The sequence below is a fragment of the Balaenoptera borealis genome (assembly GCF_965194805.1).
Source record: "Balaenoptera borealis genome assembly, chromosome: 1".
NCBI classification, from domain to species: domain Eukaryota; kingdom Metazoa; phylum Chordata; class Mammalia; order Artiodactyla; family Balaenopteridae; genus Balaenoptera; species Balaenoptera borealis.
The window spans coordinates 80,771,560-80,795,299 of record NC_138860.1 but is presented as its reverse complement, the minus strand read 5'-3'; the positions used below and the strand labels follow the sequence as shown (position 1 = coordinate 80,795,299).

The 23,740-nt window shown below is 56.3% G+C and overlaps 1 protein-coding gene across 8 annotated transcripts; it reads left to right on the top strand.

Moving 5' to 3' along the window:
* The first annotated feature begins 773 nt into the window (after positions 1 to 773).
* BCAN (brevican) lies at positions 774 to 18,746 on the top strand. 8 transcript variants are annotated; one of them, XM_082353648.1, is made up of 16 exons: positions 777 to 954; positions 1,385 to 1,539; positions 4,458 to 4,554; positions 5,082 to 5,173; positions 5,880 to 6,254; positions 6,554 to 6,728; positions 7,014 to 7,141; positions 7,632 to 7,925; positions 9,902 to 10,135; positions 10,698 to 11,345; positions 14,815 to 14,922; positions 15,909 to 16,067; positions 16,681 to 16,763; positions 17,128 to 17,272; positions 17,740 to 17,930; positions 18,261 to 18,746. In XM_082353648.1, the coding sequence occupies exons 4-16, from the start codon at positions 5,083 to 5,085 to the stop codon at positions 18,366 to 18,368; spliced, it is 2,739 nt and encodes a 912-aa protein (XP_082209774.1). In that variant the 5' UTR covers positions 777 to 954; positions 1,385 to 1,539; positions 4,458 to 4,554; position 5,082; the 3' UTR covers positions 18,369 to 18,746. The 8 variants fall into 8 exon arrangements, 7 of the variants coding, with proteins under 7 accessions (XP_082209777.1, XP_082209775.1, XP_082209774.1 ...); XM_082353649.1 differs by lacking the exon at positions 1,385 to 1,539 and having other exon boundaries at positions 776 to 954; positions 10,740 to 11,345; XM_082353646.1 differs by lacking the exon at positions 1,385 to 1,539 and having other exon boundaries at positions 777 to 950.
* Positions 18,747 to 23,740: the final 4,994 nt, after the last annotated feature.

The window sequence follows — 23,740 nt, the reverse complement described above, 5'->3', positions numbered from 1 at the left end:
CTGAGGAGTCCCCAGCGGCTGGGCAGCACTCAAGGCCCACCCCCTGGCACCAGGCTGTGCATTCATCAGTGACAGCTCTGGCCAGTGGGCCCTCTGGGCTCCCAGCAACGCCTGCATTTTGCACATTGGTTTGCATGACCAGTAATGACCGTTCACAGTGCCACATTCCCCCCTCCATGTCTAGAGAGTTCCTTGCTTTGCTTAACCCATGAATCTGCTGCCTAACCTCCATCCCTCCAGCTGCAAAGTCAGCTCCTCCTCTGTGCAGGGAGTGGGAGCACCACAGAAGACAAAACCCAATCAGAGCTTCCTCCAGGGAGGTGGCTAAGGTCATTTGCACCTCATCCTGCCTCCATAAAAGAGACTCCCTCCCCCATTTATACGTGCGTGTGATGTCTCTCCAGGAGCAAAGCCTCCCACCCATTCTCCCTTCATCCTTTTCCCTACTGTCTGAGTCCCTCCTCCTCTCCCCTTGACCAACGGGAAGTCCTTCCGACTGTCTAACTCCCATCCCTCCGGCTGCAACATCATCCTCTAGCTCGGCGAGCCCTCCCTCCCTCCCTACTCCAAGTCTTCAGCTTCTCATCCCCAGGACGCTGTCCTACTTCTCTCGTCCTTGCTCTCGCGGCTGCCGCCGCCGGGAACCGACGCAGAGAAGGCAGCGGGTCCCGTGATCTTCCCGAGCCCCCCGCGTTCCCAGCCCGAGGGCGGGGGCAGCCTCGAGGAAGGGCGGGGCGGGGGGGAAAGAAAGGGGGTTTTGTGCGGCGCCCGGCCGCCCGGCGCCCTCTTTCGAGCGTCCTGCGGGCCCAGCCTCTGCTCGCGCCCGCGCAGTCCCCGCCGCAGTCTCGGCTGCAGCTGCGGGACCGAGCCGTGGACGCGGAGGAGACCTCCGGAGGAGGCAGCAAACTTCGCGGTGCCGCACCCCCACCCCGGTCCTCCGCCTCCCGCCGGTAGGTGAGTGCGACCGCATCCCAGCCGCCCAGACCTGGGAGGGAGAGAGAAGGGAGCGACCCCCGGCTGCCCTGTGGTCCGCACCCCCGACCCCTCAGGCCTTGCCTCGCGTGGCTCCGGCGCACGCAACCCGCCGACCCCTGACACCTCGGCGAGGTCCGCTGTCGGCCAGCCCAGAGCGCCTACGGCCCCTGCTGCCGTCCTGCCATCTCCAGCTCTGCCTCCCAGCTCTGCCGCTGGCACCCCCATTGCTGTTTGCAGCCTGACCCGCAGCCCCCTTGAGTCCGCGGGCTAATGGGAACGCCCCTCTGGGTCCTTGAGTCTTCCCTGCTGCGGGCTCCAGACCCAGCACCACCACCCGAGATTTCCAACCTTGTCCTGGGCAGGGCGGCGGCGGTTCGAGTCAGCCCCCGACTCTGTACCCACCGTGCAGGCAGCACCGCGGGAGGAGCCAGGGCCGGCCACCCTAGGGGTACCTTCCCGGAGCCCGCAGGACAGCAAACAGGAGCCGCTGTTGTGGGTGGTCCCGGCGCCGACTGGAGCTGGAATCCCAACTCTGCCACTTACTTGCTGTGTGACCTTGGGCAAGTTAGTTCACCTCCCTGAACCTCGGATTCCTCATCGATGTAATGCCTAATCAGTATTATTCTCAAACTTGAGGTTGTACATGGGAAGCATTTAGTAAGAGGCCTGGCTCAGGTAGATGGTCAGGAACTGTCAGCTGGAATTCCAGTTACCACTCCTGCTTTCCTTCCTAGCCCTGCTGTTGGGCCGGGAACCCCCCTCCCCCCGGGTACTTCCATATCCCCTTCCTATCAGAATAGCTCTGCCCACTTGGTTCTAACAGGACCAAGATTTGCCATCAGTTTTGTTAGCACCATTCATATCTGCATTACTTCTATTCCAGATAATACCAGTGAGATCAAGGGACAATGACCTAACCCATAGATCCACTCCCAGTATTACCAGTGCCTGTGTTGTCATGGCTAACTTTGCTGTTGATAACAGCTTCATCCACATTTCAGATTTTATACTAGGAGGAGTTACAATAGCTCAGCTGGCGATGTTGCTAATCATATTGTTAGTTGTGCTTCCAATAAATAGGACTATTTATATGGTTACCGCAATTACTCCTGCAGGCCCTGCTAAGGCCTCACTGATATTGTATAGGTTCCTGTTGCCCCTCACACAGCCACTAAGGGGATAGCTGAAAGCTTCCCTCCTGCTGTGACTGAAGCTCTGGCCTCGTGTGCATCCCTGCTCACCCTGCTGAGTGCTGGAGCTCAGTTCCCATGGGGCCGACCTTGAACTGCCAGCTGGTGGGCATTCAGCATAGAGATGGTGGGCATTGGGCCTGTGTGCATAAGTGCACGCACATGCATGCATGCGTACACACACACACACACACACAGCTTGGTCTTGATTCTCTGTGCACTGGGTTTTTGAAGCCTGTGAGGGGATAGACATCCATGGTCAGACAGGAATGATAATGTAACAAGAGGGAAGTTTCCTGAACAGCTGGGGAAACTCAAGACAAGGGGAGAAATCCAGAGGCTGTAGCAGAGGGATGGTGTGGCATCAGGGAAAGGGACAGGAAGACTGCTGAGCTCTTGAGGATAGAGATGAAGTGGTGTGTCCTGCTCTGGAGGATGAGAAGATGGAGTGGAGGTGGGTGGGTGTGTGCTATGAAGACCAAGGCTTGGATCCTTGAGTCTGAGTCTGGTACCAGAGGAGGGGATGCCTGAGTTTTCTCAGGACTCCTAGCTATACCAGGAAGGGGCTGAGGCCCAAGCTTGGTGTGATTGGTGTGGGGTTGGGAGGTGTGCAGAACTCTCTGACTGTGAGAACCACACAATCAGGCCCACTCTCTTGGCCCCTCCGGTCAGTGACTCCAAATCTAGGAGGTGAGGGTGGGATACCCTCTATGATTCAGGACATCCAGGTCCTCATCAGACTCAGACTTTCTCCTTTCATTCCCCCACTTACATAACAGAGGTGAAAGGCAGGGTCCAGGGTGTTGGTCACAGAGTGGCTCCAACTATATGGGTTTCTGGGCCGCCCATCAGAGAGCTGTGAGTAGCTCCAGATCCAGTCCAGGGCGAGGGGAGGGAAGGCGCCAGAAAGGGGTCTGGCTTAGGACCTGGCACAGCTCAAATGCATGGCAAACAGTCTCCCAAGCACTCGGCAGGCACTGGCTGTTCATGCCAAATGGTCCCCACTCCAACCCCAGAAAGCAGTCCTCTCAAGTGCCCCCATGCCAAGAGTTGGTCTCACACCCTCTGATTGGGCCCCATCAAGAACCCCCTCCCTCTCAAAGGTCGAAGAGAGGCCCTGGGCATCTGGCTTCTGCCATTCCTCCCCCACCTCTGACCTTGAGGGAATGATGCCCAGCCACAAAGGGGGAAATGGATGTTACCGTGGTGGGGAGGCATCCTTAGGAGGATCTGGGATCCTTCAGAGGATCTGGGAGAAGAGGGAAATTTCCCATCAGCTCAGGCTCAGAAAAGGGCGGACATGTACAAAGGCAGAGCCTGAGTGGTCAGGGAAGATGGAAGTGGAACAATGGGCCTGAAGTGGGAATGAGTAGACAGTAGGAATAAGCCTGATGTCTAGGAAGCCTTCCCTGCAGTCTAACCTTCATCTCTCTTGCTGTACCATTGGCCTATTCCATGGCAGCCTTGGCTCTCCATGCTCTTTTGAGTCTAAGCCAACCATTAAAGATGACGTTGGCTCTGCAGCCTTCCTTCCTGAGGGCATACTGGCCTGGTGCCTGACTTGGTTTCACTGGGGACTCAGGTTCAATCCCTCTCTGGGCCCATTTCTCAATGTCCCACCCCCATCCCTCCATTATGAGAGTGTAAGAGCTTTGAGATCTTCAGAAGAATAGTTCAAGCTCTCAGAGCTTCTGATAGCCAAGGGCAGGAGGGAAATGGTCCCTTTCATTTATTCTCACACACCCCCCTTAGCCCACCCCCCAGCCTGGGGCTGGGGTGGGCGGAGGGAGAGGCTGGATGGAGGCCAGACTGGCAGAGACAGGGGCTTTGTCCCAGCTGGTTTCTGAGCCAGGAGATCCTGTGGGAAAGCCCGTGCCAGGCAGAAAGGAAAGGCTGGGAGGAAGGAGGGAGAAGGCAGCCAAGGATGAGGGGGTGGAGGATGCTGGGGGGTAAAGAGAAGAGTTTCCTTATAAGTAATGGTGCAGTGGAGGGAGTTCAATGAGGGGTTGGGCTGGAGAGATGTTGTTCATTGCCTGGGTTTAGTCTAGAAAGCCTTCCCAGAGGAGGCTAGGTGGGTATGGTACTCAGGGAGGAAGGGACAGGAAGGAAAGGTTGGGAGGAGGAAGGTTCAAAGAAATCCGGTACTGGGAGGGGCAGAGGAGACTCAAGCATAATAGCACCCACAATTCATGCTATATGCTGTAAGCATTTATTGAGCTCTTACTGTGTGCAGGGTGCTATACATTTGTACAGGTTTTTTTGTTTGCTTGTTTTTGTTTTGTTTTGTTTTAGGATAAAAAGCACTCTCAAAGCCCATAGCCTCATGACAACCTGTGAGGTGGTAGTAATGGTGCTGCTTTACAAGTAAGAAAACAAAGGCTTAAAGAGGGTAAGGAACTTGCCTTAAGTCACACAGTGAGTTGACGAGGACCCAGGTCTCGGTTCTGAATAAGAATCCCGTGGTGGGGGGACTTCCCTGGTGGCGCAGTGGTTAAGAATCCTTCTGCCAGTGCAGGGGACACGGGTTCGAGCCCCGGTCCAGGAAGATCCCACATGCTGCGGAACAACTAAGCCTGTGCGCCACAACTACTGAGCCTGCGCTCTAGAGGCTGTGCTCCACAACAAGAGAAGCCACTGCAATGAGAAGCCCACGCACCGCAACCAAGAGTAGCCCCCGCTCGCCACAACTAGAGAAAGCCCACAAGCAGCAACGAAGACCCAATGCAGCCAAACATAAATAAATAAATAAGAATCCCTTGAGGGGAGACAGAAACAGTGTTAATTAATAGTGAGGTGGGGGCAGTGGGCTTCTGGAGTCAGGATATGTGTGATCCATGTGGACGTGGTAGGGAGTCAGAAGTCCATCCTGAGGTCTAACCCCATCTTTCCTCCTCCATTCCCTCCCTCATCCTGCAGCATGGCCCTACCATCTCTGCCCCTGCTGGCAACCCTGGCTCTGGCCTGTGTCCCTGCGGCCTTAGCTGATGCTCTGGAAGGAGACAGCTCAGGTAAGCAACCCCATTCAGGGTCACTGTCTCCTGCATCTCCCCTGTGGTAGGAAGGAGCCTCTTGTTCAGCCCTAACCAACCTCTGTCAGCCTTGAGGGACCCAGGGAGGAGACAGAATTGGGAGCACTGTGGGGGAGGATCAGGGCAGGGACACTTGAAAATAAGGGATGATTTGTGGGCCGCTGGTAGGGTGGCGGAATCTTGGGAGTAGGGCTGGGGAGGGACACTAGGTGCATGGCTGCCAGTCTCCAGGGTGGAGGATGGGAGACCCTTGGGGCACGATGAATGGGTCTGGGAGGCAGAACAGAGGTGGAATTGGGAGAAATCGTGAAAGTGACCGAAGGGAACAGACTGGGAAACTTTGAGGACAAGGCTGCAGGACCCAGGGGGTGAGGTTAGAAGACCCTGGGGTGGGGGCCAGGAATCCTGGGGTGGTACTGGGAGACACTGGAGTTGAATTTGACTGGGAGACTTTGTGGACCGGTCTGTAGACCGTGAGGGGTGGGCCTGGGGGACCTAGAGGTGGGTTTGCAGGACTCAGCGGGCCCGAGCCCAGGTTCCTGGGGGCGGGGTTACGAAAACCCCCGGGCGAGGCCCGGGAATCCTAAGGCGGGGCGTCGGGATCCTGGGGCGGGGCTTGGAAACCCTGGGGCGGGTCGTGGCAGAGCCACAGCACGAAGTACAAGCCGGCCCCGCCCGCCCACAGAGGACCGGGCTTTGCGCGTGCGCACAGCGGGTGACGCGCCGCTGCAGGGCGTGCTGGGCGGCGCCCTCACCATCCCGTGCCACGTTCACTACCTGCGGCCGCCGCCAAGCCGCCGGGCCGCGCAGGGCTCCCCCCGGGTCAAGTGGACCTTCCTGTCCGGCGGCCGGGAGGCCGAGGTGCTAGTGGCGCGGGGGCTACGCGTCAAGGTGAGCGAGGCCTACCGGTTCCGCGTGGCACTGCCTGCCTACCCGGCGTCACTCACCGATGTCTCCCTGGTGCTGAGCGAGCTGCGGCCCAACGACTCGGGTATCTACCGCTGCGAGGTCCAGCACGGCATCGACGACAGCAGCGACGCCGTGGAGGTCAAGGTCAAAGGTGAGAGGGCAGAGATGGAGGTTCCCGGAGAGAGGGAGGGGAACCCACAGTCTGAAGCGGAAGCAAACACCTAGAAGGCACAGACTGAGTTGGAAAAGGAGTGCGTAGCTACAGGCCTCTGTTACCTCCTTTCTCTCTTCAGGTGGAGGAAGTTCTACCCACAGTCTAACTGAAGCCCCTCATGCTGTAGAGTGGGCGCAATTTGGACTTTACCCTTTGTATACAGGGGATTGACAAGGAAGGGAAGGGAAAGTCAGTGTGCTGGGTGATCCTGCCTCAGGATCCTCTCTGCCCCTCAGGGGTCGTCTTTCTCTACCGGGAGGGCTCTGCCCGCTATGCTTTCTCCTTCGCTGGGGCCCAGGAGGCCTGTGCCCGCATCGGAGCCCGAATCGCCACTCCGGAGCAGCTCTATGCCGCCTATCTTGGGGGCTATGAACAGTGTGATGCTGGCTGGTTGTCCGACCAGACCGTGAGGTGGGCTGGGGCTGGGGCCCAGGAGCTTCTAGCTGTTTCTGAGGAGGGCTGTGGCCTCTGGTTCTGCCAGGGGCTGCCCACTGCTGCCTCAGGCTGGCCATATAGGGCTCCCTGCCTCTGGCAGATGAAGCTGGTCTTTGGAGGGTGGGTTAGGACCCCGCCCTGGTGGGAGGTGTGCATTTCTGCAGAGCTAGGAGGACAACTGGCTGCACTGAAAAGCAGTGTGATTCAGGAGGGTCACCATGGGATGGCTCCCTGGTGAAGGCATTTGTACCCCTTCCCCAGGTATCCCATCCAGACTCCACGAGAGGCCTGTTATGGAGACATGGATGGCTTCCCTGGGGTCCGGAACTATGGAGTGGTGGACCCGGATGACCTCTATGATGTCTACTGTTATGCTGAAGAACTAAATGGTGATTGGGGGTAGGGAGTTCCCAGGGGAAGAGCCCCCTCTCCAGTGCTGCCCATAGGTCCTCCTGGGCCTCTGCTGGATCTTATCATCCTTTATCAGCCTATATTTAAGTGGGCAGCCAGCGGTAAGGAAACAGTCAGTGTCCCTCCCTCCAAACACTGTCATATAGACAAGTTCATGGCCAAAGTCTCAGACAGGTGGTAGGAGACTGAGTTTGACTCTGCTGTTACCTGCTGTGCATCTCTCTACGTTTTAGTATCTCTGAGCCTCAGTTTCCTTCTTGGCAGAATTAGGAAGTTGGACCAGGTTCCCTCGAGCAATATTATCCATCCTAAGGTTCTATCAAGACTTCGATCCTATAAAGTAGTGTGATGGACTGCATGTCGCAGATGAGGAGACTGAGGCCCAGAGAAGCTTGCCCAGAGTCTCTGTGGGAGCCCAGGGTGGAAGGAGCTCCCTTCCTGGTAACCCAGCCTCTTCTTCCTCCCCAGGAGAGCTCTTCCTGGGGGCCCCTCCAGACAAGCTGACATTGGAGGAGGCACGGGCGTACTGCCAGGAGCGGGGTGCTAAGATTGCAACCACGGGCCAGCTGTATGCAGCCTGGGATGGTGGCCTGGACCGCTGCAGCCCAGGCTGGCTGGCTGATGGCAGTGTGCGCTACCCCATCGTCACACCCAGCCAGCGCTGTGGTGGGGGCCTCCCTGGTGTCAAGACTCTCTTCCTCTTCCCCAACCAGACCGGCTTCCCCAACAAGCACAGCCGCTTCAATGTCTACTGCTTCCGAGGTGAGCCCACCTCCTTGCAGAGGCTGAGACCAACCTCAGGGAGACAGAGTCGAGGCCTACGCTCTTACCCCAGCCCCGACCAGTTTCTCTTGGGTCTTTGCCATTTGCCTCAAGGAGCTTTGGGTGGTGCTCAGCTTGTCACTTAGGGTTCTAATTCTGGTTGTGCCCTCTGACTTGGTCTTTGTGGCCTCAAGGAGGGCTCACCTCTCTGCATCTCCTCACCTGCCTCCACACCAGTAGTCCCTGCCTTGTCTCTTCCTGTTGCAAAGCTGCCTCTCCCTTATTGGACTGCCAAATATGTCTCCATCTCTGGTCAGCTCATGAGCAGATCAGAGATGACTGACATCCTCTGAATCCAATGAATGATCTGCTCCAGTTAACCAAATACGCTTCAGAGGGGTTTCCAGAACCTTCAACTTGAAGGTAACAGATTTTTACCACCAAATATTGAGGGACAGACATAATTCCCCCCACAGGGAGCAGGTCCTTAAAGACAGCTGGGTGCAGAGATGGCTTCCTGCCCACATCTTCTACTGGCAGCTGGAGGGGAGGCAGTGCCTGCGACCCCCAGAGGCACAGGGCCCAGGCCAAGGATGACTGACAATCAGGGAGGCATTGCCATGGAGTATTGGAGTCCCTGCCCCAACTGTGAGCCTGCAGTACTGGTACAAGGGCTGGAGGCAGAATTGGAAAGAGAAGACACAGCCTTCTAGAAGCCCTTAGTCTGAAGGAGGAAGACACAGTTTCTGCCACGGGAGCCCCCAGTCTGACCAAAGACGAAATGCTTCACCCCCAGCACAAGGAAAGACTGAGAGAAAAGCATTACTTCGCCTGGGACAGATCTCCAGATGGCTTTGGCCTGAGGCTGGGAGGGATGGGGAAGGGAAGTCCACAGGAAGACAGGTCCATCTGGAAAGACTTACTTGAACACAGATAATGGTGATGATGATAATAATTATAATAATAGTAGCTAGCTCTTCTAGCACTGATTATAATTATGTCCCAAGCACTGTTCTGGAAAGAAATTGAAGGAGGAACTGAATCAGGAGAAGAGGGGAAGGAAGAGGATGACTATGGTTTGGAGCAGGTGGAGGGCAGAGGCAGGCAAGGGCACAGGTTTGCTTGTCTGGTATGAGCAAGGCTCACTGAAGCAGGTGACGAAGGCAGGATGTGCTGTCCTGTCTTGTCTGGCTGAACACAGATGGCCCTCAGGGCTTTTCTTAGCCCAATTCCACCTTTGCTTCACTGGTTTTCTGCTTTTGGTTCCCTTCCCCCGGGACAAGGTAATTCATTCTAAAACTCTGGTTATTTGAAGAGAGCAGATCCTGGAAGGATGGGGTGGCCACTTGCCCTTTTGCCCCAACACCGAGATCATCAGGTGGTGATGGTTGAATGTCCTTCCTGTACTCTACCCTTCAGCTCTCCTGTGGTGATGGCAGCCTGTCCCCTTCCATTTCTAGAGTCTTAGAATGACTGGGATCCCTCACACCTTACCCTAAACCCAGGGTCCCAAGGTGCTGAGGCCATTCTGTCCATCCTTCTGCCTCCATCTCCTTACTCAAGGGATGACCTCTCTCCTGAGCCTTCCTTTACCATTCTATCTGAAGTGGTACTTCCCATCTCCTTACTAAACTTAATTGTTCTTTACATGGTAACATTATATGTTTATTTGTTTGTCTGTATCTAGAATATAAATTCCCTTGAGGGCAGGAAGCTTGCTGTTTTGCTCTGCACTGTATCCCCAGTGCCCAGGAGAATGCTCGGCATGACACAGAGCGGGCACTTGATTAATGCTTGAGGAATGAGTGATGAAGCCCCGGAGTGCTCCCTGGGCCCCATGGGTGCTCCATAGGGAAGATGAGAGAGAATTAAGAGAATTCCATGGTCTCTGAGTCTAACCCAGAACCCTCACATGCAGGCCTGTGAGGGCAGAGCCACCGCTTTAACCTCCCCTTGACACTTTCCTCCTGCCACAGACTCTGCCCAGCCCTCTGCCATCCCTGAGGCCTCCAACCCAGCCTCTGACCTGGCCTCTGATGCACTGGAAGCCATTGTCACAGTGACAGAGACCCTGGAGGAACTGCAGCTGCCTCAGGAAGCTGTGGAGAGCGAGTCTCGGGGAGCCATCTACTCCATTCCCATTATGGAGGATGGAGGAGGTGGAAGCTCCACTCCAGAAGACCCAGCAGAGGCCCCTAGGACCCTCCTAGGTAACTCAAATCTCTTATCCTGGGGATGTCCGCACCTGGGAGAAGTTGGGGCAGAAGGGGCAAGCCCAGGTTGAGGCCGGGGTTGTCGCTGCCGTGATTCTGCCCTGTCCTCTCTCAGCAGCACAGTTGTGCAAGGCGCCTCTCCTGTTCCTCTCCCAACCTTTGCCTTTCCAGCAAATCCCACTCCCAAATAGCTGGGTCTGCAGATGCTTGGACTAAGGAGCTGCCCTCTGGGAAGGAGGGATCTCCTTTCTTTGGTCTCTCCTCCCCCTCACCTACCCAAAATAAACAGAATTTTAACAGACTGGGAGAGGTAGATGCAACCACCAGGTTTTCCTGGGCTAATGACAGCTCATAGAGCCTCCGCAACTGTTGCCTCACTATTGCAGCTCCAGTTGAAACTCTTCTGGTGTGGCGCAAAGGCGATTCCTCCCCAGGGCAGGCTCTTCCCTCCCCCGGAGGGCTCACCCTCCCCAGCCCCGCCTTTCTCCCCTTCCCCTTCCTTCTTCCTGTCCTCTGGTGGGTGCTGTCCCAGGTGCTGAATCATCTGTGCTTTGCCTAGAATTTGAAACCCAATCCATTGTACCTCCCCTGGGGTCCTCAGAAGAGGAAGGCAAGGTGTTGGAGGAAGAAGAGAAATACCAGGATGAAGAAGAGAAAGAAGAGGAAGACGAAGAGGAGGAGGTGGAGGACGAGGCCCTGTGGGCCTGGCCCAGTGAGCTCAGCAGCTTGGACCCAGAGGCCCCTCTCCCCACTGAGCTGGCTCCAGAGGAGTCCCTCTCCCAGGCATCCCCACCAGTGAGGGCGGTCCTGCAGCCTGATGCATCACCACCTCCCTACGGAGAGCCAGAGGCTCCCAGGCCTCCAACGGTCCTTGGACCACCCACTGAGACCCTGCCCACTCCCAGGGAGGGGAACCTGGCATCCCCATCACCTTCCACTCCGGTTGGGGCAAGAGAGAGAGGGGAGGAGACTGGGGGTCCTGAGCTGTCTGGGGTCCCTCGAGGAGAGAGTGAGGAGACAGGGAGCTCCGAGGATGCCCCTTCCCTGCTTCCAGCCACACGGGTCCCTGAGGGTACCAGGGATCTGGAGACCCCTTCTGAAGAGAATTCTGGAAGAACTGTCCCAGCAGGGACTTCAGTGCATGCCCAGCTGGTGCTGCCCACTGACAGTGCCAGCCATGGTGGAGTGGCCGTGGCCCCCTCATCAGGTAACTTTGCCCAAGGCTCAACCTCCCTCTTTATCCTCCTCCTCATTCTCCCCCTGCAGCTGTGGATCACCTGACCTATAGTCCTTTAACCCACCATTGCCCCAGACTCTCTTGTCCTTTGCCTTCATTCTCCTACCCACCTCTACCTGTGGGCTTCCAATCTTGGATACCCCACCTTGTGACTTCCATTCCAGCTCTCTGAGTCCTCACCCTGTAACCCCCAACTCCATGACTCCCACCCTGTGACCCTATCCCTGTTTCTGAAATCCACACTGTGACCCCCAGCCCTACCACCAAACACCTGGAACTTTTTCCTACCCTCGGCTCTCTACCTGTGACGCACATCTCACTGGCCCCACAGAGGACCCTCATGCCTTGTTCAGTGGGTGCCCTCATTGCCTTTTGCACTCTTCAAGGCCCAGGCCCATCCTCCACTGCTCCCTCCCCCTCCTGTGTGCCATCTCCCTTCAGCTGCCTCCCACTGGTATCAGGGAAGCCTGGGATCCCATGCCCACCCCTCAACCTTTGGGGTCTAGGAGAGCCCTATCCCCACAGAGCCTTAAGCAACTACTTCTGTGAAGTACTTTTTTAGACTGTTTCATGGAAACAAGCCTTGGAAATAAATCTCTATTAAACCGCTTTATAACCAAAACTCTGGCACCCTCTGTCTCCAACCCCAGCTGTTTGCCCCTTTCATTCCATGGAGTTGTGTCCTGGGTAGCTCTTTGATGGTTCTTTTGGTGCCATCTCTGTCTCTCTGTCTCTCTCTTTCTCCCCTGGGTCTTTGTGTGTCTTTGTGCCTCTTCCTTTTCCATCTTCAGCCTGCACCCTTTCCTGTCCTAGCAGTCTAACAGCCCCTGCTGTTCCCTTGTCCTCTCCTCAGGCCTGTCTCCGCCCTCCTGACTGCTGAGATCCCAAATCTGACTGTACACTTTACCCCAGAGAAGTCTTTGTCTGTCAGTCTGCGGGAGTGCTGAGAGTTGAAGTCCCTCACTCCTGGAGAGAAACCTCTGCAGCCCAGAGTGTGTGTGCGTGTGTGTGTGTGTACACGTGTCCCTTTGTATTCATTTCTGATCCATCTTGATGGCTCCCATCTAGAGCCACACATACAGAGGACTGACAGAGAAAGTCCCTCTTAGCATGGAGGCCATTCCCTGGCGTCCAGGTGCCCCAAGGCCCTGTTCCCCTCCCCCACATATCAGCAGGGGAATAGTATCTCGCTTTCATCCCACTGCCCATGGCCTCCCCCTCCTCCACTAACTCCTGCACTAATGACCACCTTTACCTACTATTTCACCCTTCCTGAACCCAAAGGATCTCAAAGTTCCTATTGCTGGAGAAGAAACAAATCAGGAGGGGAGGATGGAGCGTGTGGAGGGAGGGGGAATGGGGAGTTAGGTTCTGGGGTCTGAGAGAAAGAAGCCCTATCTATTTAGTGAAGGTTGAGCTTCCAAATGGAGATCTCTGGAGAAGGCTGGGACCCTCCTAGTCCCAGGACCATTCTCCTAGATGGCCCAGGGTGGGCTAGGGGGCTCTGCATCACACCTAGGCTCACTCATTTCAACTACTGGCTCCCGGCCCAGCTGGCCTTGGAGTTCAGCGCTGCGGGGTGAGGAGGGGCTTTGGTGGGAGAGGAGCATCATTGGAAGTATCTGCGGTGTCTTAGTTACCCCACCGGGGGATGAGTGAGAGGTCCTCCAGCCTGCTATTGCAGCAGTAAGGAAGGAAGAACCTTATGATTGTGTATAGTAGTTGATCCAAAAGGGGGCAGGTGGAAGACCAGAAAGTCTCAAGAGGAGTTCCTTCACCGCCAACACCCGCCCCCCACCATCCTGGTTCAGGTTCTGCCACCCACAGCCAGGGGGAGGGACCTATGGCTTGGGTACGGCCCCAGGGACCAAGTTTGAGAGTCTTTGGCCCCCAGGGTTAGGGGGTTGGACAGAGAGGAGCAGAGAGGATCACGGGAGGAGCAGGAAAGTGTGAGGAAAGGAAGGGGGTTCAGGATGCCTACGCTCTGAAGGATCTGGTCCTTAAAGGGTTAAATAAAACACTGCCCCTCCTTGCTTTGCCCTAGGAGGTAGCAGTACCAGCTTGAAAGAAACTATTGGCAGAAGGGGTGATGACAGTAGGAGTGGTGTTGGAACAGCTGATTCATTTTACCCAAAACAGCTAGGTCATCCCAGCAAAATTCTTTGAATCACCTCCAGCTTCTCCTCCCCCCACCTCTGCTCTGATCCCCACCAGGCAGTGGGATCTTGGGCCAGAGTAAAGCACTGTGGGCATGGGCCTTGGCTGCTAGGAGTGGATGGCTTGGTCTGAGGGGTCCTGCCCAGGGCTGGGCTGAGAACCCTGACCTGCTCTGTCAGTCTGTGGGGCCATCATCTCCGGGTCATCCGGATCAGAAAGGAGTAGAATCTGACAGCCCCTTCAGCACCTAGGCCCAGTCTAAGGGCAGCCACCCAAGATCGTGAGAGAGAGTCCAGAAGAGAAGGCAGATGGCCTAGCCAGACGGAGCTGGATCTAGACAACAGATTGCAGGCCTTCAGAGTAGTGTGTTAGTCCAAGAAGACTGCCTGGAGGAGAAGGGGCCAGAAGGAAGGAACAAAATGGACTGAAGGGGTTTCTAGGCTGGGGAACCCGCAGGAGGCCCCAAGTGGAGGGGGAAAGGGGAGCCTGGTAAGGGGGGGAGAGTCCTGGGAGAAAAGAAGGGGAGGCAAAGAGGTTGGATGATGTTGAGAGAGTGTGTGGAGCCAGTGCTACAGGACAGTGGGAGCTGCTGCAGCTCCATTCCTGGGATGGGTTAGGGGGGGCGAGGGAGTAGGGCATAGAGTGAGGGAAGTGCATTGGATCTTCACTAACAGCTTCTGGGCCTGGCTCTGCCCAGTGGACAGCAGGAGGAATGGTTAGCTCCCTCCTAGACCACCCCAGTATCAGGTCCCAGAAGCAGTAAATGGCAGGCCACACCTCACTGTTGCTATGGTGACTCTCCTCTCCTTCAGTTCCACCCAGCCCACCTAGACTACACAGAACTGTGCTAGGACCTGGCACAATGACAAGGGATGGGGGACTAAACTCTAGGCCTAGAGAGGTAAAGTGACTGGCTCAATGTTACCCGGCAGATCCAGGAGCTAGGTAAGAGTCCAGGACGCATGACTGACATCCCAGTATCCTTCCCTTTAGGCCCTGAAGGCCTTCCTGGACACTCCTCTCGGCCCCTGTTAGACATGGTCCACACTGGTGGGCATGACAATGACCAGCACTGGGCCGAGCCAGTGCTGAAGTGGGGGGCAGTGAGGAGGGAAAAACCCAGAACTCAGGTCTGGGCTGTGACCAGAGGCAGGCTCCAGGGAGAACATTTAGGGTGCTGTGATAGCCCCCAGGACAAGGGCGTCAGGGCTGGGACCCCTGAACCCTGTGCTGCAGAGCTGTGCTCCCCTGGCCCCCCACCTCACTCCTCTCTCCCTCTCAGGTTACTGTGTCCCCAGCCCCTGCCATAATGGTGGGACGTGCTTGGAGGAGGAGGAGGGGGTCCGCTGCCTATGTTTGCCTGGCTATGGGGGGGACCTGTGCGATGTTGGTGAGTGTGCTGAGGGGCTGCGGTGTGGGGAGAGCTGAAGCCTAGACCCTGCCACAACGTGCTAGTTCCAGGGGGGTGGGACGGGACACTGGTTTTGGCCTTGCCATTAATGAATCTCCATTTGTTGTTGTTGTTGAATGCACCGGCGCAGGTTGCAGGATCTTAGTTCCCTGACCAGGGATTGAACCTGGGCCTCCTGCAGTGGAAGCGTGGGAGAAGAATCCCCATTTTATTTTATTTTTATTTTTTTTTAAATTATTTATTTATTTATGGCTGTGTTGGGTCTTCGTTTCTGTGCGAGGGCTTTCTCTAGTTGTGGCAAGTGGGGGCCACTCTTCATAACGGTGCACGGGCCTCTCATTATCGCGGCCTCTCTTGTTGCAGAGCACAGGCTCCAGACGCGCAGGCTCAGTAATTGTGGCTCACGGGCCTAGTTGCTCCGCGGCATGTGGGATCTTCCCAGACCAGGGCTCGAACCCGTGTCCCCTGCATTGGCAGGCAGATTCTCAACCACTGCGCCATCAGGGAAGCCCAAGAATTCCCATTTTAGACAAATCACATAACTTCTCTGAGCCCTCCCCTCAATTTACTCATCTGTTAAGTGGAATCAAAAATGACTCTCTCAGGGAGTCTATGCTCCTGGAATTTGGCAGGCAGTCAGTACTTGTCAGTTTCCGTTCTCCTGGGAAGAGAGGAGGGTTCAGCTCTTCTTTAGGATGGAGGATTGCAGAGACCCAGGCCGGAACTCCAGCCTCACCCTGGTCTCTGTCGCTCAAGAGAAGGAAGGCATCAAGGCCCCCCTCCAACCAGGCCCCCTCCAGCTCCTAGCCGCTCCATCTCTACTCTCTCTTTGGCACCGCCCTCCTACACTTAGTCCCGCCCCCTCAGTCTGAGGTGGTGGGAGGAGCCCAGTCCCTGTCTGGGGACCCAGCCCCTCAGAGTTTCGGGGTCCTCCCGCCTAAGCTGCCTGCCCTTCTGTGTCCTAGGCCTCCGCTTCTGCAGCCCCGGCTGGGACGCCTTCCAGGGCGCCTGCTACAAGCACTTTTCTACACGAAGGAGCTGGGAGGAGGCGGAGAACAAGTGCCGGATGTACGGCGCGCACCTGGCTAGCATCAGCACGCCGGAGGAACAGGACTTCATCAACAGTGGGCTGGGGACAGGGCGGGAGGCGACCCTCGTCACCTGTTCTCTCACTCACACATTCACTCACTCATCAATCAATCAATTAATGAGTGTGTTAATTAATTCCCTTATACATTAATTCAGGTACTCATTACTTGGTTTACCTCATTCATTCATTCATTCACTTTTCCTTCCTCCTTCCTTCCTTCCCACTCCACACGTGGGTAGTGGGGCTTCAGGCAGGGGAGGGCTGAGATTCGCTCAGGAAATACACCTGCATCAGCCTGGCGGTTGCTTGGGGGCTTATCTTTAGTCGCTCCCCACCTCCCTGGCTCTCCTGCCTCCGTCTACTCTCCCCGACTCTGACCTTGCTGAAAGTTTTTACTTTTTCCGGAGTTTCCCTTTTCTAGCCCTGGTGATATTTTTCTTCTTCCTCACCCCCCACGCCCCTGCCTTCCATCCCGCCCTTGTGCAGAGGTTGGAGGTATAAGGATACCGGGAAGCGCGGATTTGGGGTTGCGGGAAGGACTTCCCCCCCGCGAGCACCCACAGACCGCCCGATGACAGGGAATGGCCGCCATCTGCTGGCAGCGAAGCTCACTGCATGCCTTCGTCTCCCCTGCGGTTCTTCCCCAGATCGATACCGGGAGTACCAGTGGATCGGGCTCAATGACAGGACCATCGAAGGCGATTTCCTGTGGTCAGATGGCATCCCCCTGGTGAGAGGTTCCGGCCATCCCTCACGCTGTCTAGGTCGCTTCTTCGAAGCATTTCTGCCCTCTACCCCCAATAACCCCCATCCCTCCCTCTCCTTTTACTGGCCCCTTACCTTTCCCTCTTCCTGCCCCTCCTCCATTCCTTGTGTCCCCTTCTCTTCTCTTCTGGTTCCCATTATCCTTCCCCCCAAAGCCCCTGACATCTTCTTTCTCCTTCTGGGTCCCCTACTCCCCATCCCTCTAGCCTTCCCTCTCCTGGTGCCCCTCCCCCACCTCCTTCTCCTCAGGTCCTCCAGGTCCATTCCTCCCAGTGCTCCTGGGGCTGGAGCTCCTCACCACCTCCTCCATCCTCCCCCCACCCTCCCAGCTCTATGAGAACTGGAACCCTGGGCAGCCAGACAGCTACTTCCTGTCCGGAGAGAACTGCGTGGTTATGGTGTGGCACGATCAGGGACAATGGAGTGATGTGCCCTGCAACTACCACCTGTCCTACACCTGCAAGATGGGGCTGGGTGAGGGCAGGCGAGGGGGAGGAGGGGTGGGGGCTAGAGAATCCTGGAACTGATGTGTATGCAGAAGGAGGGTGCAAAGCTACACAGAGAAATCAGAAATGTGTCCCAGGCCGTGGGCATGGGCGGGATAACAAATTAGACGGGTCCATTTGGAACCCCTACTCTTTATTATTTATTTATTTGGTCACGCCGGGTCTTAGTTGCGGCCGGTGGGCTCCTTAGTTGTGGCATGCGATCTCTTAGTTGCAGCATGCATGAGGGATCTAGTTCCCTGACCAGGGATCGAACCTGGGCCCCCTGCATTGGGAGCTCAGAGTCCCAACCACTGTGCCACCAGGGAGGTCCCTGGAACCCCTACTCTTTTTGTGTGTCAGGTTATGGCCTACTCCTCTCCTCCTTCATCCCAATTCTGGGAACTGTTACCCCCAGAGCCCAGCTCCCAGTTCCTGACTGTGTCCCCCCTGCAGTGTCCTGTGGCCCCCCACCAGAGCTGCCCCTGGCTCAAGTATTTGGCCGTCCACGGCTGCGCTATGAAGTAGACACAGTGCTTCGTTACCGGTGCCGGGAGGGGCTGGCCCAGCGCAACCTACCACTGATCCGCTGCCAGGAGAATGGTCGCTGGGAGCCCCCCCAGATCTCCTGTGTGCCCCGCAGGCCTGTGAGTGCCAGGAGGAGGCAGGTGGGGGGCACTAGCCAACACAACCGTGGGCTCCAGTCCTAGCTCTGTCCATCACTGGCTGTGTAATCTTGGAGTTATCACTACCCCTCTCTGGGGCAAAGAGGAGGTGGGCTGAATGCTCCGGGGTCCCCTTCAGTGCTGCTGTCTGAGAATATGCAGCCACACTCTGGGCTCTTAAGGGCTGAGCCAGGGAAGGTGTTTTGATGAGGTCAGAGGTCAAGGAGCAAGAACACCAGAGGGCAGGCTCTGAGAAGACAGAGAAGGAGGAGGAGCCCAAGGGTGGAGGGTGAGTGTGTGTGTCTTTCCCAGGCTCGAGCTCTGCGCCCAATAAAAGCCCCAGAAGGACGTCAGAGGAGGCTCCTGGGGAGCTGGAAGGCACGGTTGACCCCGCCTCCCAATCCAGCTCCAGGTCCCTAAGGGTCAAGGCCGCCAACACTGCCCTCTGCCCCCAACCCTCCCTCGAACCCATGCTTTTCCCATCACAGGGAGTGACAACGAGAGGGGTGGAGCTGAAGTCCAGGTGATAGTGCCTGAGGGGCTTCTGTGAAATACCTGGGTAGCTCCAGCCCTGCCTTAGGCTCTCTCACCCCTATCCTGGGCATCAGGTTTTTCCCTCAGGGCCTTGAGTAGGTCCCTAAGTGCCTCAACTGCCCTCTCCTTGCCAGCCATCCTGTCCTCTCCATTCCCCTGGGGGGCACTGTGCCCACTCATTCTCGGTTTTCCAAGAGAATGGGTTCGCAGGATGGAGTACCTGTAAAACCAGCAGGAAATAAAGCTGCATTTGAGCCCAAACAAGTTTGATGCCTCTGTGTGTGTGAGAGAGAAAAGTGGAGTTGGGCCGGGCCTCACAGGATAAATAGACCTTCTGTGTTTATTAGCTTCTGAAGGTCAGATAAGTCCTCAAGATGTCAGTGCCTGATATAAGAGTGCCTGGCACAGAATAGCTGCCCAGTAAGTATTTATGGAATGAATAAGCCCACGGGGGTTGGGGAACAGCGTAAGGATATTTGGAAGAAGCTGGAGTGCCCAGAGTGTCCAGTCAAGCAGACCTGGAGAAGTTCAGTCTGGGGAGGAAGAGGGGCTGAGGGCCCAGAGAGGAAGGCAGAGAGGTGGGTGCTTTGGTGTCCCCATTCCGAGGTTCCAGAGGGGGATTCTCCCAGGGGGTGTGAGGGTGAAGGGAACGCAGAGGGTTAGGCTTCAAGAAGGCTTACTTTCAGCAGAAGAAGCAGAGATGCAGGAACAAGGAAACAAGGGCAGCGGAGAGACCCCTCAGCCCGGCTGCGGGCAGGGATCTGGGGAATGACCTGTGAGGCCCGTAGGCTGTGGTCAGCAGAGGGCGCTGCGGCTGCAGGCGCGTCAGTCTGAGAGTGCCGTGTGCGCGTGCGTGAGTGGAGCCGAACGGGAGGAGTCCCAGGATACCGCCAGGGAGCGCTGGGGTCTGTCTTTCTGAGCCCAGGGAAGGGAAGCGGGTTGCGGGCTGTGGGGCGGGAGGAAGGTAGGACTTCCGGCCAGGCTGAGCTGGCCCTGGGGTCTATGAGTCAGCGGAGATTGAGATGATGAGGTCACTCTCTGAATACTGGAGAGAGAATGATCAGCTGCGTGTGTGTGTGTGTGTGTGTGTGTGTGTGTGTGTGTACCTCATCGCAGTCCACTGAATTGTGCCTTCTTGTGCCTCGTGGTAAAGTGTTTTGTCAGCATGCTGTCTGCTTTTTTTTTTTAACTTAGATATTCATTTTAAAAATTATTATTTATTTATTTATTTATTTTTGGCTGTGTTGGGTCTTCGTTTCTGTGCGAGGGCTTTCTCTAGTTGCGGCGAGCAGGGGTTACTCTTCCTTGCAGTGCGTGGGCTTCTCATTGCGGTGGCTTCTCTTGTTGTGGAGCACGGGCTCTAGGTGCACGGGCTTCAGTAGTTGTGGCGCGTGGGCTCAGTAGTTGTGTCTCACGGGCTTTAGAGCACAGGCTCAGTAGTTGTGGCACACGGGCATAGTTGCTCCGCAGCATGTGGGATCTTCCCGGAGCAGGGCTCGAGCCCGTGTCCCCTGCATTGGCAGGCGGATTCTTAACCACTGTGCCACCAGGGAAGCCCTGTCCTTGGGTTCTTAAGGGACGTTGTCTGAGAAACATATCCTCACAGAGATGGAGTTTAGGTAGCAGGTTGGATTTCCTGGAGAGACCCTGGTGGTAAGCTGGAAGGGGCTTTGGTTTCCCAGCCTTGTCATCAGCTTTCTCACTGAATCTCCCGGCAGCAGTAGGCAGGGATCTACCATCATTGATCTGTGGATGAGGAGAGTTCCAGAAGAACTAGAATCCCCTCTGTTCCCCTGACACCTGCTGAGCTGCTTGGGCAGGGCTGCCGGAAACGGAAGCCTTCTCCTGGCTTTGTTGGGCTTCCTGGGGAAGGGAGAGCTGGTCCAGGGGTGACTCAGCACCCTGCACACAATCTAACCCCTGGACCAGTGTGTGTGTGTGTGTGTGTGTGTGTGTGTGTGTGGCCTCTCTTGGCCTGGATAGGGGGAATCAGCCCCTCATGGAGTGTCATCCCCATCTCTTTGGACAGCTGGAGTAGGGGCACAGCTGTATCTACCTCTGCCTCCAGGACACAGCAGAGTGCCCTGGGTATACGGTTAAGCTCCCAGCCTCCTTCCCACATATCTAAAATGGGGTCCCCGCCCCCTCTATGTGGAGACAGGAGGCCCAGCTTGGGTTAGGGGCTTGGGCATTGAAAAGGGGCCTGAGAGCCCAGGGAGATGGGCCTTCCAGAGGTCCTCCACCTGCCAGGGTCCCCAGCTTTTCCCAGGCTGCTCTTACCCACATCCCACCCCCCCACCCACAACTCCCACACACTGCCCTGACCTCACTGAAGCCTTTGTCTTAGCCTGTCTGTGGGCCTGTCTCCTGGGCAGGGAGAGAAAGGGCCCCATTGTCCTGGCTGCCTTCTGCGACACAGTAGCTCCCAAAGACTTCCAAAAATTCTCAGCCTGTCAGACCCCCGTGGGTGGGAGGGCTTTCCCTAGGGGCTGCAGTCAGATACCGCCTGGAGTGAGGATCCAGGTGCTGTCCCTCCCAGCGGTATAAAGTTTCCTCTGTTCCCCAGGCTAAAGGTCCTTCCTGAGATCTAACTTCCCGTCTGCCTCCTGCAAAGCAGCCTTCTTCCTCCTGGGAAGGGAGAACTGAAAGATTCAGGGACAGAGCAGGAGAAAAGGATTGGGACGGAGAGGAGAGAAAAGAAAAGAGGAAAATGGAAGAAAAATGTGAGGAAATTCCCCACTGAAGGACTCTAGACTCTCGTTAATCGTCTGAGTGGGTAGATCCTGTGGCCTCTGTGTTTATTTCCTGATGATTCTTCCTTGGTCTTTAGAAGTTGTTAACAGAGGGAAGGCTATTGGTTGACCACTTTGGACTGGAGCCCTTAAGAGAAGCAGCCCACAGTCCCCTGGCCCATGTTCTATGGACCCCAAGTGGCATCTAAGGATTCTTAGTATCATTGGCAAGAATGTCTGTCTGTGCCTTTATCCCCATCAAGGTGAACTGAAGTTCTCTTTTGACACAGAATTTCCTGGCAAACGAGGTGAATAGAAAAAGAGGGAATCCAGGAGAGACCAAGGGATTCAGGAGTTGGGAAGGGGCCAGGGAGGCGGGAGGAAAGGAAGTGGAAGAGTGGAAGACAGAGGAGAGGTGAAAAGGGGGAGACGAGGAAGGAGAATGGGTCTGTGAGTGGTGAGTGAGGCTGACAGTGAGGGGGTGTCTCTCCTTAGCAGGGAGGATGGAGGAGGGAGCCAGAGCCAGCGAGACGTCTCCCCACCCCCCAAATTGAAGTCTCCCAGCCACCCCTCCTGGGACCCTGGGGCTCCACTTGTCAGCAGTTGAGCCCACAGCTGCTGGGAGGTGCTTCCTCGACAGTGGCCCCCGGCACCTGCCTCGGTTTATTTCTGGTGCCACAGCTGAGTCATGGGGCGGGGAGAGTGAATAAAAGCTGGGGGAAGGGGAGCTTATGACTGGAAGAGGAGAAGGCTGAAGGAGACTCTAGGACCTGGGACTCTGGGGCCCAGGGTCTGCCCCTTTGGGAAAGAGGGGCCAGAGGTGACAGCATGAGAAACAGGAGTTAGGTTACAGGAGGGATGTCCACATTGGAGACCCTGGATTAATGGGGTTGGGGAAAGGGTGGGGGAGTGGAAGGCAGAGTCTACTGCTTCTGAATTGTTGGAGAAGAGACATGATCTAGGTGTGCCAGTGCTGCATTAGAAAGAGAGGGGAGAGGGGCCCCCAGGGTGGATGGAGAGGTGGATATGGGATCTTCGGATCATGAGAGTGGAAACAGAGAGGACCGTGTGTTTTCCTCTGCTTCTGGTCGCAGACTCCGTGGGCCCTCACCTGAGGCCATTCTGTCCCTCTTCCTGCCCCTGAGCCAAAAAGTCCCTTCCCTGGTGGCTCACATGAGACTCTCCTTTGTCTTTTTAAGGTGGGCCTGAGGACTCAGGAATGGGTCCCTGGGTCTTTTCTTTATCTACTGGAGCTGCATTCACATGACACCTTCCCTTTTCCCACCTCCTAGGAAGACCCTCATGTCTAACTTCCATCCATCCTGCTGCAGCACTGTCCTGGAATTTACCATCCCCTGTGGGGTGGGGTGGCCTCACAGGGACCCAGGGGCCTGTTGCCAAGCCCAGAGCCCTCTTGGGTTTCTTGGGCTTAGGTGGGCTTAGTCTCCATTCCCTCCCCTTTCTAGGGGCAGCCCCAGAGGGCACATTCCAGCTGAAATTAAATCACATTCCTCCATCCCTGCCTGACAAGGATGGCATTTCTGACAGCAGCTGTGACACCACAGGGTCAAGTGGCAGCAGCTGGTCCCCCAAGGAGGGGCCGAGAGGGGGAAACTAGGGGAGCTGAGGGACCAGGGCCTTTGGAAGCAATGAATGAACTCTGAGTCTTTGATCTCAAGAGGCCAGAGCAAGAAGCATAGACCCTGCAGCGGGAGGGATACAGGTTAGACGGCAGCGTCTCCTAGCTGCATGGAGCGGCAGGGAATGATCCAGTCCGAGCAGTATTGTGCAGATGGGAAAACCGAGGCCCCCAGCATCACCTTCTGAGAGGACCCTGGAAGAACACCCTCTCCCACCCCTGGACTGGGCTCCTGCATAGACATGAGGCCGAGGGGGCCCTTTAAGAGGCCACACTCTGAGCTCCTTGGCCAGAACCCAAAGCCAAGGCCTTTGATTTCCTCTGAGCCTCTGGCAGCAGCAGCAGCAACAGGGACAGCATCAGGCTGGGCTGAATGGAGAGCTCAGCCCCTGACCTCACCCTCCCAGGCGCCTTGGTCTGCACAGCCTTATAAGGAAGTGCCCCAAGCAAACTGAGGAAGTCACCTCCAGCCCCCCCACCCTACCCGCGCCCCATTCAGAGGCTATATTTACCCAGAGGAGGTCCCAGAATAACCTCCCACTTGTCCTCATGCTGGGATGGGGGGGACGTGGCGGGTGCTGCCTCCTCCTTCCCTCCCCCGGGACTCCACCCTCCCAAGTGCTTCCTGTTGTCTGATCTCATCACAGTCGTTCATTCATTCATTTATTCATGTATTCAATCCGTGTTTACTGAGCACCCTTGGGCCCCCAGACCCCTCCAATTCTCTTCTCCAACCTGGTCCTCTCTCCTGAGCTCCACAAACCCACGCTCTCCCGGGGCAGCTCCTCCTAGAGGTCACAATTTCCTGCTGGATTCTCCAGCTCAGAAGACAGGACCACTGACTCCCAGCTGCCCCTACTGCCACACTCCCACTCCATCTCCCACAG

Bases quoted from the DNA above. Each gene is read 5' to 3' on its own strand.
- BCAN (XM_082353646.1), top strand. From the start codon at position 5,083: ATGGCCCTACCATCTCTGCCCCTGCTGGCAACCCTGGCTCTGGCCTGT. The intron at 16,068-16,680 runs GTGGGCTGGGGA...GTTCTTCCCCAG, and splicing joins GGAACAGGACTTCATCAACA to ATCGATACCGGGAGTACCAG. The intron at 16,764-17,127 runs GTGAGAGGTTCC...CCACCCTCCCAG, and splicing joins GGTCAGATGGCATCCCCCTG to CTCTATGAGAACTGGAACCC.